This window comes from Cryptomeria japonica, chromosome 1 (assembly GCF_030272615.1).
Source record: "Cryptomeria japonica chromosome 1, Sugi_1.0, whole genome shotgun sequence".
NCBI classification, from domain to species: Eukaryota; Viridiplantae; Streptophyta; class Pinopsida; order Cupressales; family Cupressaceae; genus Cryptomeria; species Cryptomeria japonica.
In genome coordinates this window covers 144,222,382-144,240,237 of record NC_081405.1, presented here as the reverse complement: position 1 = coordinate 144,240,237, position 17,856 = coordinate 144,222,382, and the positions used below count along the sequence as shown (strand labels likewise).

At 32.8% G+C, this 17,856-nt stretch overlaps 1 protein-coding gene across 3 annotated transcripts; it reads left to right on the top strand.

Moving 5' to 3' along the window:
* Nucleotides 1-520: 520 nt before the first annotated feature.
* LOC131027532 (jacalin-related lectin 19) lies at nucleotides 521-2,347 on the top strand. 3 transcript variants are annotated; one of them, XM_057957627.2, is made up of 5 exons: nucleotides 521-596; nucleotides 684-746; nucleotides 836-898; nucleotides 1,284-1,472; nucleotides 1,856-2,347. In XM_057957627.2, the coding sequence occupies exons 3-5, from the start codon at nucleotides 896-898 to the stop codon at nucleotides 2,156-2,158; spliced, it is 495 nt and encodes a 164-aa protein (XP_057813610.2). In that variant the 5' UTR covers nucleotides 521-596; nucleotides 684-746; nucleotides 836-895; the 3' UTR covers nucleotides 2,159-2,347. The 3 variants fall into 3 exon arrangements, with proteins under 3 accessions (XP_057813610.2, XP_057813618.2, XP_057813605.2); XM_057957635.2 differs by having other exon boundaries at nucleotides 552-596; nucleotides 672-746; XM_057957622.2 differs by lacking the exon at nucleotides 521-596 and having other exon boundaries at nucleotides 607-746.
* The last annotated feature ends 15,509 nt before the right edge of the window (nucleotides 2,348-17,856 follow it).

The following is a 17,856-nucleotide window of genomic DNA, read 5'->3' as shown; positions in this document are numbered from 1 at the left end:
TTCTTCTATCAAACCCATCATTTCTAAAAAATGAAATTGAGATGAAACAAAACTTAGTTGAGGTAGAAATCCACTCGTATTCACACCTTTTTAGGGCGCAGCTGGTGATCTTGATCATCCCAGAGTGTGTCAGTTGATGGCAGATCTAGATGCAACACTACAATAGAAAAGATATACCCATAGATAAAATAATGAAATTTATAAATTTTTCGTTTTCACATCTTAAAGACTAATTGCATGTGATTCAAAACTATAATCATGCTTTAATGCAGAGACTATAATTGATATGGAAATTGCTTTAATCCAAAAGAACATCCTCAAGGACAGCTACGTTTGTGGTTTTGAATGAAGATACCAATAAAGATCATGGTTCAAATATTCAAAATTAGCTTTAGATTTTTACCTTAGCTGTGAAGAAAGAAAGAAAGAAATGTATTTCATGAAATCAGAATAAGATTCTTTCTTATCACCATGGAACAAATTCTCTTTTAGTAATGGGTTTTAAGATGCTCAAATGTAGATCGAGTATTGGCCTGAAAAATCCCCTCCATCTCTCTCGACTCTTCTATATTGTTCACTTTAGGTGCTTCAAGAGAGTAAGGAAGAGTCAATATTTACATTGGTATAATAATTATGAATACTACAAGTAATAATTTCCTTACTTTGTTCAGTTTCTTTTACAGACCAAAAATCATTCATGGAAAGGAGACTGATCATCAGCTGAAGCTGTAAAGATATCAATAATGGTAATGCTTTTCTTTTAAATTTCCATTGGTATTATAATTATGAATACTACAAGTAATTATTTCCTTGTTTTGTTCATTTTCTTTTATAGATCAAGAATCATTCAAGGAAAGGAGACTGATCATCGGCTGAAGCTGTAAAGATATCAATAATGGTAATGCTTTTCTTTTAATTTTCCATTTTCAGGAATCCATTGCATTTGATCTTTGTCCTGAACCTATTTTCAGGGATTTTTTTTTGGTAGAAGCCAATGCTCTCAAGTCTAAGATAAATATAGATGTATTTGAAGATTTGGGTGGTTAGAAATATAACAATTTTTTTAGGGTGTAAAATCATTGAATTTGTATTGTTTTAGTTGTCTTTTTGATGTATGATTTGTCTATTTAGAAATCAAAATGTATCGTTGATTATATTTCTCATCATTTGTCTAAAGATAATATAAAAAGTAATGAATAGAAAAAATATAATCATATGACGATATATTTTGATCTCTGGATAGACATTCCATGACCTTTTTGTGGTTTTGGTCTATATGGCAGAGCTTGCAAGTTGGTCCATGGGGAGGAAGTGGTGGAACCCCATGGGATGATGGGGTTTATACAGGGGTTAAGACGTTACATTTAGTGCATGCATCTTGCATTGATTCTCTTAGGATTGAATATGACAAGGGTGGGCGTTCAGTTTGGTCAGAGAAGCATGGTGGTGATGGAGGAGCCACGAATAATAAGGTAGGCTTTCAATTAGAACAGAAAATTTTATTATTTGTTTTTAAAGATATTAGATTTCTATAGTCTATAATAAAAGATTATGGATTGTTTTCGGTTTAATTGTTTGATTTAATTAGTATCAATTTTTTGGGTCACACTCCGTGATCTATTATTAAGATAATAGAAAGCTAAAAGAATAGAATCATGATGATAGATCATTGAATGTGACCCAAAACATTGATAATAAATAAATCAATCACAATTAAAATAAAAAACTATATGATCTATTACTTATACCTTGTATTCAAGATTTGCTTTTAGTTTTGTTTGACATACATGAACACTTTGGACTACTTTTCTATGGATTGTTTAGAGTTTTGATGGCAAAATTTGAGCTTTTGCAGATTCAATTCAATTACCCGTATGAGATTCTGACTTCTATTAGCGGCCATTATGGTCATATGTCGCCGGGAACCCCATGTGTGATAAGATCACTCATATTTCATACTAATGTTAGGAAGCATGGGCCATATGGTGTGGAACAAGGCACTTACTTTTCATTTCCCACCAGCGGAGGGAAAATAAAAGGCTTTCATGGTCGAAGTGGTTGGTACCTGGACTCCATTGGAGTTTACCTTGCTCACGCTCATGAGCCCACACTTTGGGAAGCTATCAAAGTGAGTGCTAAGAACATATTAAGGGGTTAAGGGAAACTTTTGATAACCATCCTGCTCTATTTATGTTATTTATTTTTACTACATATCACTATTGTTGTAAGACCCATATCTTGTTTAACAGTTGTGTATTGGAGTTATATCATATTATTATGATATTTTGTATTGGCTGGTTATATCAATAAAATTGATATGATAGGTTAATAAATCTAAAATTTATAATATTGCTTATTTAATAATTTATTTGAAAAATTGTACAATTTGAGTTGGCTTAGTGGTGGAGAACTTGTGCTCTTGAAATACAAGTCACAAGTTCAAATCTCACAAAGGGGGTAGGGTATGTACACCTTATTGGCTTTGGCCTATTACCTATATAAAAAAAAATAATTTATTTGAAAAATTATTATTGAATATAAATTTTACGAGATTGGGTAATATTATCATTCATTTCAGCTATTGTTTTGTATTGGATAGTTGTGTGTAACATTTGGTAATTGCACAACTACACGGGAAATTCCAATGGTGTGTTGAGTTTGTTTAATTTTGTAAAATTGTCTTACTCGATATAAAGTAATAGGGCATGTGATGTTGAAGCCCATGAAACCAATATCTGATTTAGTCACAATTCTAGATATCCTATAAGATTAGACTTCTGGAGTGACCTTTAATTAGATTTGTTTGTGATTTTTTATTGATATGCACAAATGATTAATTAAGCTTGTTAGAATGTTAACTATGTTATTAAAATATTATAGAGGATATAAATAGTTAGTAAAAAACATACTCATCATACACTAGCACTAACAAAGACAAGATTTTTAGCTATCTTATATGAAACATTAGAAATAACAAGAAATACTAGTTTGTAGGATTAGGGACAAAGACATGGAGAGAGAAGAAATCTTCAAGACTAAATTCTTAATCAAAAAAGAGGGGAGTAAAATTACAAACACAATAGGATCAAGAGATACAAACAAGTAAAAAATTGGATGTCCTTACACATATACACTAAAAGGAGGTTTGTCACAAAAAAGAAGAAGTAGAAGAATGATAATTTGTAAAAGATGTATATAAGAAATTGTTGAAGATTAAGGAAGTAAATAATGGCAGAGAAACTCAATATATATTGTTTGAATATACAAATATCCCATCATCATCATCATATAGCTATGTCTACATTTGAACCTAATAGGGAGAGCCTAAATAGGAAGTAGTAATAGAAAATAAAGAAGTGGAAGAGGAAACTAGATAAGAAGGAAGAGAAATTGAAAGTAGACCTATTACAAAGGGAAGAAAAGAAATAGATTCAGGTGAATAATATACAAGATGTTCACATTGAGGAGGTTATATTGTAGAAGAACAAGAAAGAGCAAGATATAGCTACTACAACTAACCCACCAAGTCTTAGAAAGTATTATGTCCTCACTAATTAATGATCAAAGAGATAAAATTGAAGGATTCATGGAATTTAACAAACATAGCTTATGGCTATGATTGTCCATACTATAAACATAATCATGCCCACTTTAATAGGGCCATAGTGGATCTCACACAATTGACAATAATTTGAAAATATGGTTAAGATATGTTCTAGATTATTACTTGGAAAGATTGGATGAATAGGTGTGAAAGTAATAGAGATTATATATAAATACAATCGATATGATTATAAAAAACCAATCATATATTACCCTTGACTCATCCTTGGACATGACATAAAAAAATAGAAAGGGAAATTTAGAGCATATTGATAGAAGTTACTGATTGGGATAAACATAAAATTCAAATGAAAGATAAAATCATAAGGGATTATGAACAAAAAAGGATAGATAAGGTAAGACAATGATGGAAAGTAAATTATAGAAATATATCAAACCTTTATAAGTATCATAGAAGTTCATTAGTTACCACTAAGTTACATAAGGCAAAACAATTCTTTAAGAAAAACTATAGGTACCAATCTCATATAATTTACAAACTAATTTGGATGGATAGAAAAGACAACAAAGTAATAATCTATACTTTTAGTATAAATAGGCCTAGGAACAAAAAATCAACATGCTTACTCAGATAAAGGAGCTTAGTATAGTGGTGAACTTGCACTTGGCACATATTATCAACCCCTTTTTTAGAAGTAAAGAGAATAATATGTAATCTTTTGAATTCTTCCACTTTATTGTATCTAGAGAAATCATGCATTGGTATTGTTATATATGTGAAATAAATTTATTAGTTAGTAAACCAATGGAATAATACTTATATGTGACATTACAAATTCTAAACAAAGGTATTTTTCCTTGATTGATGCTCTAATTTTATAAAATTTGACAAATATTTTAAAATTTCGAGTTTTGTGAATGGCTAAATGAATGAATTTTGTAGAAGAGTTGGTGGAATAGAGGCAACACATATTGAGGATGAGATATAGGTTAAGCCGAGTGATGATGTTATCAAAAATAAATTTTAATTTTAAGGAATTTATGGATCAATCTAAAAACCCCTTGGAATATCTAATCTCATATTTTTTAGGTTGAAATCCTAAAGTGTGGCCTAATAGAGCCTTATATAGTGAAAACCCTTAAGGGAACTATACAATTAGGTTCATTTGAACATCTCTGTCTTGGAGCTAGTGAGAAAGAAGAATATAAAGTATGATGAAATAAATGATACAATTTTATAGAAATAAGTCTAGGGATACATCCCTATCTCCTATGATGTTGCAATACCAAACAAATATACCACACATAGAGAGAATATAATGGGATAATAATAGGAGAATACGAAGGAAATATAGATAATATAGTATAAAATGGAATACTATGGATTAGAGATATGAGAATAAGGAGAAAGTATCTATAATAGAAAAAGTATGAGAAAGAATGTATATGATAAATGTTTAATATGTATGATGTACTTGGTATGATGTCTAATAGACACATGTTTCTATCTCTATTTTATGTATACATGCATGAGTGATTGATTTTAATTTAGTAGTTAACCCATTAGATATGTTCTATTACTCCACAGATTCTTCACTGGCTAGGCAATACTATATCACATGCATTCATACTGGGGGATTTAATACCCCAAAAACGAGGGTACAATATATTGCCTATCGGTGAAATAGGGGAGGTTTTTAAATTCGGGCTATGGAAAAATACAATTTTGGTGAAAATAGGGGGGATTTTAATTCAGGCAGCGTTTTGGGAGGGGGTGACAAAAAAGGAGTTTAGGGCAATATTTTTTGAAAATTGGGGGATTCTTAGTATGCCATATACATACACAATCCTTGGGCTTATGTTTTTTGTCAATAAGGATAATAAGAAATTTTAAAGTTAATTTAAAGAATAAATATAAGAGATAATGTTTCTTCACCTACAAAACATAAATGGATATTTTTTTTGGAAGACTTACCCTTTCAAAATAGTAGTAAATCTTACATAAAAAGTTATTATTTAAATCAAAATAGTTCATGCAAAGGGCACATGGGTCCCAAACCTTTGAAACAACTTACTAATGGGTGAAAGTTAATAACTATGTCCCACCATTATAAAAGAAATGATCAACACAAATCTCGTTTTTCAACTTGAAGTACCTAAAAATGGCGTAAATGTTTTGAATTCTACAATGGTGTAAAAATATGAAATATAGAGATTTTAGTATAGTTTTTATTTGTAATTTTTTACTTCAATTTTTTTTGGATATTTTTTTATATATTTTAAATAATTAAATATCAATAATTGATTAATAATGAGTACAAGACATATATAGATCAACATTCAATCAAATCTCTTGCATAATATGAAGTATTGATAAACAAAATAGGATCAAAGTTATATATCTAGATGCAACATCATACCAATTTTTCAAATAAGAAACAACGAACTTGAAAGCTTAAAATCTAATCATCATATCATCATCATCAACACACACACACACACACACACACACACACACACACACACACACACACACACACACACACACACACACACACACACACACACACACACACACACACACACACACACACACACACACACACACACACAAGGAATGACTCATAAATCATAAACTAAATAAGACATATACATATAGAGTAACTAATGCATCTCAATAATTTATGTTCACCAAACAACATACTAGTATCTCAATGATTATCTAATTAGGTGTGAAAGATATGTGTATATCCAATGCTCAACTAAATCTATAGTGTCATCTGAAGTAATGACAAATGGATCAAGATCTTGCATCATATACCTAGATCTAACATCATAACAATTCATTAAATAGGTAACAATAAACCTACAAAAATCATATATGTAATCATCATGCACTATCAAAATATTGAATACATAAATGGATGTATTTATGTAGACATACCTATGTATATGTGCCATAAAAAGATCAATGTAACATTATATTAAATTTTTATCCAATGGGCTAGTAAATACATTTAACCTCACAATCAAAATCATAAATACATACATGAGATGTATTTATGAGTATGTGTGAGATGTATGGAACCAAAATGTGACAAGAATATGTAAACATTTGACAAATCATAAAAATAATGGTACACAAATAGAAAAAGAGTTAAAAACACCACAAGCAAGGAGCATATGAAACATGCAGCCTTGTTTTCAATAAAAAAGTCTACGTATAATTATCATCATGAATCTAAGATGCATCAATCTCAATGAGAAGATAAATAATTATCACTAAATTCATCTCTATTTCTATCATCCTTAGAAAATAAGACGTGCAAGATAGAAAAGAATGGATAATAACCTTATTTATAGGTGAAATATGTTTATCTTCATCATTGGGCTCTTGAAGGAAAAATTATGTAGGAAAGTGGCAAGTAGAAGACTCCATAAGTGATCAAATAAAGCTAGCATAAGATGTAAGGATTTGTTGACTAGGTATATCACCATGCATGAGAAGGATAGGCACTCAAAGGTACAAGCATTACTATGCTCATACACATCACTATCACTAGTCATAAAAAGCATAAAGGAGGTTACATGAAGCTCATGGATAAGTGAAGTGAGCATATATATGAGAGAAATAAAAATAATGAGTAGATCTATAAAAGAGAACAAATCACACACGCAATGAAACAATGCCTCAATAGAAAGGACATACCCACTTCTAAGATAGGGGAAGTGTACCAATAGCTGTTATAGCTAACTTCACACACCCATAGATTTTAAATGGTACATTGGATTTTGATGATTTTTTTTTTGTTGTCTCTGCATGTGACTCAGCTACTTATAGCTATTGTTTTGGCTTTTGGGTAGTAACGATGCATGCTGCTAGATTCGTTATGCATGCAAGGGCAAAACAATACACATTTCAAATTGTCACCTGATACTTGCTTAAAGATGTCCCAATAACTGTGCACTTAAAATCACCTATACTTATGCACAAATGGGCCAATTATGGTCCAAAAAATCTAAAAAATGAGCAGCTATTGGTACATGTGATCATTTTTTTTTTCAATAAAAGTGGATTATTCCACTAAACTTTTTTTATTAATATTTATTATTTTTTACACAGGATTCAAAGAGCATACCAGAGGAAAGAACCCTAGGAAGAAAACCTCTGGTCACAACTCATAAAATAAACCTATAGTATCTAACAGATCAGTTTATACACCCCACCCAAAACCACATACAAAATGCGGTCACAACACATATAATATCAGTTTTGCATAGAGCCCATATGATAATTTGCCAAAAAAAAAACCCATCGGATAATTTTCAAATGTAGACTTCCACAACTGCTATCAATGGAAGAAGACAAAATTTTCCAAAGCCCTGTGCCAAATCCCATGAGCCAAAAACCTTCCTGCCAAAAAAGAAAGTATCAAAAAACCTTTGGAAAAACACTATTGTATCAAATACCATGAGCTCGAACTCTCCTCCAGACAACGAACATGAATACTTGAAATGAAAGGGGAAAGCGTGAAATTATCATCATAAAATTTTACATCAACATTACTCAAGAAAATCATATGACTATTGTTGCAAACCTTCCCATACCCTAGAAGGAATTTCCTCAAAACCCACCTCTCACTGATTAGCATTGCTATCAATGGCTAAATTTGCCAAATAATCTGCAATCTTATTAACTTCTCTGTAACAATGGGATACCAAGAAAGATTCAAACAATTCCAACTTTTGTAAAATGGGATCAAGTATATACTGCAAATTCCAACAATTAGATTTCTTTTTCATAACACATTGAATAATCACCATAGAATCACCTTCAATTATTAAGTCCTTAATTCCGAAAGAGATTGCCATATCCAATCCAAAAGACAAAGCATGAAATTCCACATAATTGTTAGTTTTAAAACCAATAGCATGACACTTAGCTCAAATAAAATTTGCATTGTGATCATAAATTACCATGCCTAGCCTAGCTAGCCCAGGGTTACCACGAGAGACCTCATCAAAATTCAGTTTAAAGTGCCCCCTACAGAGGAGGTTTCCATCTAGCAGAGCATCTCTTACCTATTGCATCATTCTTTTTTAAAATTGAACCATGAGAGGGTAAAATTGACAACAGCTTCCAAACTCTAGTAACTCTACTATCCCAATGCGAAAAAGAAGTAAGATTTTCCAAATTCTTATAAATAAACGACAAAGCAACCTCAGAGATTGAAGACTCAATTTTTAATAGAACCTCAGACATAGGAGACCTTGTTTTTTTAAATATCTTGTTGTTTCTCTCTAGCCAAACATTCCAAGTCACAATAGATGGAGATATGATCCAAAGGCATGCATAAAAAGATGAGGCAAACATAAAGGGCCAAGATCTAAAATGGGAAAAGAGATCCTTACCAATAACAAAAGATATGTTTAACTTCTCAAACAACCACTGCCAACATTCATAAGCATAATCACAATGTAGGAACAGGTGTGAAGAAGATTCCAAATTTTTGTTACAAAGGACACAAGGGAAAACAACAGTAATACCAAGCCTATCTAGTCTCATACCTGTAAGGACTTTGTCCTGAACTGCTAACCAAGCAAAGGCTCCAACTTTAGGAAGACAAGCTGAATGCCAAAACAACTTATAAGGCCAAGAAGATAAATCTTTAGCAACCATAAGAGAGTTGTAACCATCTTTAACATTGTACTTACCAGAAATATTCTTTGTCCAAATAAGTTCATCCTCGGAATCAGAAAGAAATACAATTCTATCCCCCAAAATATTCTCAAAATCTAATTTCATCCTTTGATCAACATCTAAGAAATCAATCGACTTCCATCTAGCTAGCTTAAGGGGTCCACTAGTCACAATTTCAAAGTAATCTGCTACAAAAACACCCTAAAGGGAGGAAAGAACAGTGATCAGAGGAGACCAATCCCTAATATTCACCAAAGGTGTGTGTCCATTCCATACTTCATCCCAAAATCTGACCTTTCTACCATTATGAACAATCCATGAGAGATGAGGCAAAATAACTGATCTACATTTTCAAAGGAAATTCCAAATAGCAGAACCCGAAGGCAAATTTGAGACTTTAAAAATGTACTCTCTCGGTCCATTATTTAAATATTTGGCAAACATAATCTGTGCCCATAAGGAGCTAGGCTTGTCATATAATTTCCAAACCAACTTAGCACCCAAGGCTAAATTCTGATTCTCCACTAAATTCTGATTCTCTAGACTTGGAATTCCTGTTCCCCCAAGTTCCTTAGGCAAACATGCCTTATCCCATGCAACTAAAGAGAGTTTCTTCTTGCCATCTTTATTATTGTTCCAAAGAAAATCTCTAAGAGTATCCTGTAAAATAACAATAGCTACTTTTGGAGACTTCAAAACAGACATGAGATATATGGGAACAACATTCAAAACAGACTTGATGAGAACAATTTTATCTGCCAAAGTTAACCATCTATGATTCCATGAGAGAATTCTTTTAGAAATGACCATTATTAATGAACTTTTAATTCTTTGTTTTTTGGTTTTTCAAAAGTTAATAATTGGGGGGTTGGGGGTGCAAGGAGTGAACAGTGACTGGAACATGAATAGTAACTAGTGCACTTCCCCTAATGAAATTTATAGATTTTTTTTTCACATGTTAAAGACTAATTACATATGATTAAAAACTATAATAATACTTTATTACAAAGAGTATAATTGATATGATTCCTAATAGAAAACAAAATGATTTTTCGCAACTAAAACTCTAAACATTTATAACCCAAAATGACACCATGGCAGCCTCAAATTAAGCCACCCTTAAACATATTAACTATGATGTGTTCCGAAATTTGCTCAATAAAATCTTTTTTCCTTAAAATTAAAATAGGAGTTCATTTACAATTAGGGTTTCAAATAAAAATAAAATGCAACTTCTCTTGATCAATATAATCTTGACTTCCAAACATGAAATCATAAAAAGAAATAGAAATTGCTTTAATGCAAAACAGCATCCTCAAGGACAACTACGTTTGTGGTTTCCAATGATGATAGCAACAAAAGTCATGTTTCAAATATTCACATCAGCTTTAGATTTTTTTCTTAGCTGTGAAGAAAGAATTGTATTTCTTGGAATCAGAATAAGATTATTCCTTATCTAAGTCGTTGTCCAGTTTTCTTGGAGTGATGTTATATCGCCATGGAATAAATTTTCTTTTAGCAATGGTGCATAAGATGCTAAAATGTAGATAGACTATTGGCCTGAAAAATCATCTCTCTCTCGACTATTCGATATAAGATGAAGAATAGTTTACTGCAATAATCGAGAAGCAAAAATCTTTCATATTTTTCACTTTATGTGCTTTAAGAAAGTAAGGAAGTGTTAGTATTTATATTGATATTATCATTATCATGAATGCTACAAGTAATAATTTACTTATTTTGTTCAGTTCTTTGGAAGACCAAGGATCAGTCCAGGAAAGGAGATTCTGATCATTGGTTGTAATTTACAGATTTCTGTTGTGTTTGAAAGAATTAGCTGTGTCTTTTATTTTTCGACTGTGTATAACGTGAAAGTTAGTTGGCAGTTTAATTTGGAGCCAGATTAGATGTGTCCCTGATCATCAGCTAAAACTGTAAAAAATACCCACAATGATAAGATGTTTTGCGTCGGTTTTTTCTTTTTTTCAGGGTGCAATAATATTCAAGGTTTCAAGAATCCCTTGCATTTGATCCTTGTACTAAATCTATTTTTTAAGAAAATTTTTCTAGAAGCCAATGCTCTCAATTGTAAGAAATATAAGAGCTATTGAATCTGTGTTGTTTTAGTTGTTTCTTTGAAGTGTGAATTGTCTATCGAGAGATCAAAATATACAGTAAATTGAATTAAGTTGATTTAGTTGTTTCTTTGAAGTGTGAATTGTCTATTAATTAGTAAATACATAAAATTTACAGTCCACAATACATTTCGATCTCTGAATAAATGTTGCCGAAGAAATGAGCTTCTTGTGGCTTTGGTATTTGTGGCACAACTTGTCAACAGTCAAGACCAGTAAGTCTGGGAACGGCTTAAGTCACGCATACTAAGCCTTACACTTCTAGACTTAAAAGTGTTAAATACTCAGACCCGACTGACATTTTCTAGGCTTAATATGTTGCTTAAGGTGTGAGGTCACACTAAGTATACACTTCTAGGCTTGAAAGTGTTAAACACTCAGAATTGACTAACATTCTTTAGACTTAATATATTTCTTGGTGTGTTAGGTTTAAGACTGGCCATAAGTCTGTTGTCTCAATTGACCCATGTGAAAGAAGTGGTGGAACTATGATATGGGATGGGGGGTTTAAGAAGTTACATATAGTGTCTTGTCTTTGCATAGATTCTCTTCAGATTGAATATGACCAGGGTGGGCATTGAGTTTGGTCAGAGAAGCATGGTGGCAGTGGAGGAAACTGCATTAATAAGTTAGGCTTTCAAATGGAACAACAAATCCAATATATATAAAATGAAACATTGCCCACTTATGGCTATTATTTCAAGATATGTTTTCAAGTTTCGTTTGATTTGTATTAACACTTTGGACTGCTTTTCTATGCATTGTTTAGAATTTTGATGACAAAATTTGAGCTTTTGCAGATTCATTTGGATTACCCTAATGAGATTCTCACTTCCATTAGCGGCCATTATGGTCGTTTCTTTCCTGGATTCCCAGAAGTGATAAGATCACTCACATTTCATACTGATATGGGCCATATGGTGTGGAACAAGGCATTCACTTTTCATTTCCCACAAGTGGGCAAATTAAAGGTTTTCATGGTCGAAGTGGTTGGTATTTGGACTCCATTGGAGTTGAAATTTCTCACACTCACCCACTCACAATTTGGGATTCTATCATGAAAAAGTAGTGGGGTTGAGAAAAACTTTTGATAAACCATTCTGTTCTATTTGTGTTATTCATTTGTTTGAATACATGTGACTGTTGTTGTAGACCAATAATGGTTTGTGTCTTTTTCTTGTCTAATAGTCGTGTATGAGAGTTATGTGATATTTTGTATTGGTTGGTTATTGTTTTGAGACTATCACCACTTTGAATTTGTGATATTATTTATATTTATATGTATAAATATGTTTGTATTATTTTATTTTCATTTATGTATTTGTGTTTTATCTTGATTCTTTTCATTAAACTTGATATGATAGTTTTAAGTAAATCTAATATTTATAATGTTGCTGATTAATATAAATTTTAATGAGATTGGCTGATTTTGCCATTCATTTCAGCTGTTGTTATGTTTGAAAAGATGTATGTAATGTTTAATTAAAGTGTGTATGTACAAGAAAAATATCAATTATTGTTAATTAGGATAGTGTGTTGAGTTTGTTTAATTATGTAATTCTATCTTACTCAATATGAAAGTAATAAGATGCAATGCTTGTTACTTGGGTTTGTGGGAAGTTATTCTCATAATGAAAAAATAATGGCTTTATAACTTAGCCAATCTATTGAATGAAATTAATATTGATTGCTCCTCAGCTTCTTGTCAGCCATCAACTTGTCAAAAGTAGCCCCTTGCAGATTTCTTTTGGATCTCGATCCCTCTTGCCTGTGATGTGCAGTAGTACTAGTTGCCAATAAAATTAGTGAAGGTAGGTAAGTTTGCAATTTGAATTTTTGAGGGAAATTTAGAAGTGGACGACAACATAAAAATAGAGGGAATGTCAATGAAAAATTATTTTTAGAATATTTTATATGCAACAAAAAGTTTGTTGAGCTATGAGTAGAGTAGAGGAGTGTTTTGTGCAATAGTATCTAAGTGTGTGTAGTGGGGAAGTAGATAGCTCTAGACAAAAATGAAGAAGTCAGTATGAAGCTCCAAATGTGCAAAGGAGGAAGGAATTCTAAGCAACTCTAGATCATGTATGTGTGTTTTGGGTGCAACTCTAGATCGTTGCAGATAAATAGTTTGTAATATATTTTATAATCTATGTTAGAAATGAGTTTATTCTCATTTTGTAAAAGTATGAAAAATAGAAATGAAATTTGATTGTCTCCAATCTTGTTTGTTTGGGCTCTATTTTTGTGTTTGTATTCCTAGCTATTTGGGAATCAAAGCAGTAGTCTCTAAGTTCATTTGACATTTCTAAAATCTAACATTTGGTATTAGATCTAGTAGGCCCTCAGTCTTTAGTGACTTAGAATTTTTTTTTTGGGTATTGAAGACTTCTTGTGTTGGACACATGACTAGAGAAGATAATAAGAGTGGGTAGAAACCGCAATCATTTAATGGTCAAAACTATGATGTCTGGACAAATAAAATGAAGACCATTATTGTTACAAATGATTTCTAGGTGCATGTTCACAGTCGTAACTGATCAAGATCAATTTGTAGCCCTCACAAACAACCAAAAGACCCAATTGAAGGAGACAAGGATAAAAGATACTAAGACATTAAGTTTGATAGAAGCAGACTTGATAGAGGCAAATTTTACTAGAGTTAAAGTAGCTAACTATGAAAAGGAATCTTGGAAAATCTTCCAAACCAGTTTAAAGGAATAGATAAAGTCTGATTGGTGAAGCTCTAAAAATACTTCAAAGAGATTTTGAGACTCCCCAAACGAAGGATATGGAGTCCATTTTAGAATTTCACAAAAGAGTCTCTAGTTTGATAAACCAGTTGAGGACAAATGGTGAAACCATGGAAGATAAGAGGATTGTGGAGAAAATCCTCAGATGTTTGCTCTCAAAATTTGATGCAATTGTGATTTTTATTAAAGAGAAAAAGGACCTCTCCACTTTAATGGTGGATGGGTTCACTTCAAACCCATGAGCAATGCGTAAATAGGTTCACAAATTCTTCCCATGAACAATCTTTTAAAGCTCAGGTCAATGCAATAGGCAGGGAGGGAGGTAGAAATAACTTTGGATAGATCTGAAGAGGAAAAGATAAAGGCAAATCTGTATAAGAAACTTCTAGACTAGACATCTCAGGATGAGACCTCAACCATGAGGAGCAAGCAAATCTTAGTCTAGATCTAGAGAAACCAATAAGAATAATAAATCAAGTTAGAGGTATGATATGAGTAAAGTTGAATGCTATTATTATCATAAGTTTGGTCTTTATGCAAATGAATATTGAAAAAAGACACATAATCAGTCTAAACAAAGTGCAAATGTGGTTGATAAAAATGTAGCTAAAGGTAAGTAGTCGACAACCTTCATCATGGGCAACATTGGTGAGTAGAGAAAAGGTAAAGTATGGTATTTGGATAGTGGTTGTAGCAACCACATGTCGGGTAATAAAAACTTATTTTCTTTTATTGGTAAAAATGTCAAGTTTGAGATTAAAATGGGGAACAATGAAATAGTTATAGTTATGGGCAAAGGTAAGAAGAAAATAATGAATGTTTATTTTTGCCTTGGCATAAAGCGTAGTTTCTTGAGTGTTGGACAACTGATCCAAAGAGGTTACAAAGTTATAATGGAGAAGGGTAAATGTGTCATATTTGATAATAATGAGAACAAGGATATTGTTGTAGCAGTTCAAATAACAAAGAACTAGATGTTTCCTTGAAATATAGGGACATATTTCTTATCTTAGTCCATAGTTGCAACTCCTAGCCATGAAAAATGTGCAATAATACAATAGCAATCAGTCTTCAAGACTGACATTCAAAACTTGTCTAGACTTTGGCATCTCAGGTATGGACATCTAGGTTATGTTGGTTTGAATCTTTTGTCCATGAAGGGCATGGTTAGAGGTTTTCCATCCATAGTAGAGCCTAGTGGTAGGAATGAAGCCTACCTTCTAGCTAAGCAACATAGGTAACCCTTTCAATTAGGCAAATCTAGAAGGACAAGAATACATTTGGAGTTGGCGCACACAAATTTGTGTGGCCCTATACAAAAAAAATCTATTGGGAAGAGCCAATATTTAATGACTTCATAGATGATTACAACCATAAGACGTGGGTTTATTTTTTGTAGCATAAGTCTATAGCTTACAACCATAAGATAGAGTGTGACCCAAAACATTGATACTAAATAAATCATTCACAATTAGAATAAAAAACAATTCATGATATATTACTTATACCTTGTATTCATGATTTGATTTTGGTTTGTTTAATATACGTTAACACTTTGGACTATTTTTTAATGGATTGTTTAGAGTTATGATGGAAAATTTTGAGCTATTATAGATTCAATTGGATTACCCTAATGAGATTCTCACTTCTATTAGTGGCCATTATGGTCATATGTCTCCTAGAATCCCATGTGTGATAAGATCACTCATATGTAATACTAATAATCATAAACGTGGTCCATATGGTGTGGAACAAGGCACTTAGTTTTCATGTCCCACCAGCTGAGGGAAAATAAAAGGATTTCATGGTCAAAGTGGTTGGTGCTTGGAATCCATTGGAGTTTACCTTTCTAATACTTATGAGCCCACAATTTGGTAATCTACCAAAGTGAGTGTTAAGAACATATTATGGGGTTAAGGTAAACTTTTGATAACCAACCTATTCTATTTAAGTTATTTATTTGAACTACATATCACTATTTATTTTTTTGAATAAGAGTGGCAAGCCACTAATATATATATATATATATTAATAAGAAAACTGATTCAAGAGCTCAATAGGGAAATAACCAAGAAGAAAACCCTATATCCTTGCTCAGATACACTAAAGAAGAAGGAAGGAGGCTATGAGAAGAAGCCACCTAATCCAGAGAGATAAATAGGGACTGCCCATAGAATGAGTCTCTTAGGGGCCAAAAAGAGAGTAACTGGTTGGGATGAGACCAAAGGAAACCAAAAAAAACCAAACCCCTTAACCAGTTACCATGGCGACTGAGGAATGTGAATTTGATTGTCTGAGCACTAATGAGCTATGCCAACCGGTTTCCCATTATGTTGTACCGATGCTTTGATACCAGTATGATGTCCTTATGATCAATTCATAAAAAGAGAAGCCTCCAATACCAGTGCTAGTTGACAAGCAAAGAAGATGACTCCTCTACCAGTTCGGTTGCCATTAGATTTTCCATCCGACATAAAAAGAGCATATTCTGGGTAGCAAAAAACAAAACCAGAATAACTTTACTCGTTCATGGTGGTGTCTTCCTGGGGCTGAATTATAGGGGCATCGAAAATGGGCAGAAAGGAAGTAGTCCATCCCGCGACTTCATCCTACGCCGGTACGTTGAGGTCTGGAACCCTATCAGTAGTCCGACCCCTATCCACGGGTTGCGATGTTTGTAAACAGGGGTCAACATTTTCTATTTCCAGGATTTCCATTAGAGCCCCAATTTCAATTTTGACTCTGTGTACAATGTGGTCATCCAATTGTCTGCCGAATTGGTGCAAGACGTTCTTCACATGGTGAAAATTTTGCTGTTCCAGGGCATGCTTTATTCGGTCATAGAGTACCATGTAAGCATGGCTAGATTGAATAAAATGATGTGGAAAGAGGCCCCCAAGGAGAGCTGACCCCTGCCATAGATTATATTTTGCCAGGGCTTCAAGGAATGGAGCTGGGGGAAGCACATCTTGTCTTACCAACTTGAAGAATACTAAATCTAGCAGAGGAATAGATTGCAAGAGATCCAAAGCATTTGACTAAAAAGGAACTAAGAAGTTGATGAGGATACAAAATCCTTTTGGCTTGCGGGGATAACACTCCTCACCGATGAAGTATTTGACATCTCTTCTCAATTGTGGATTGTGTAACAGAAAAAGTTGGTCGAGGTCCCTATCATTGATGTGTCCATGAAAAGCCGCAGAAGGTTCTGGAATTTTCACTGAAATCCGGTCGTTCCATGGCATATACTCCCAGTGAATTTTCTTGCATCCTCTGTAAGAACCTTTTTCCATATTGTAGAGCATTGTGATACTTCAAAAATTTAAATTTTCAAAAATTTCGGCTGAGAACTGTGTGTGTAATTATCAAAAATTTTGACTGAGAACAACGAGTGTAAGAGCAAGCTGGTTCCATTTATAAACAAAAATACCATCTCAAAGTGCAATAAATGATCAGATTTAAGGATCATGTTTGTGATCCTTACATTAATTTTGTGACCATAATATAGTCGAGGGGATGTGTGAGAGGGCAAAGTCTGTTTTACCCCATGTGAAGTGATGTATTGAGAATCCCTGGGTACTTCGCACTAAAGTTCCATACATACCATCTACAAAATGCATTTAAAAGCATAAATGCAAGTGTCCTGTCAGCCTTCTTGTTCATCGACACCGGTTATGTTCTTGCATGCGAGTTTTTAATAGGAAGT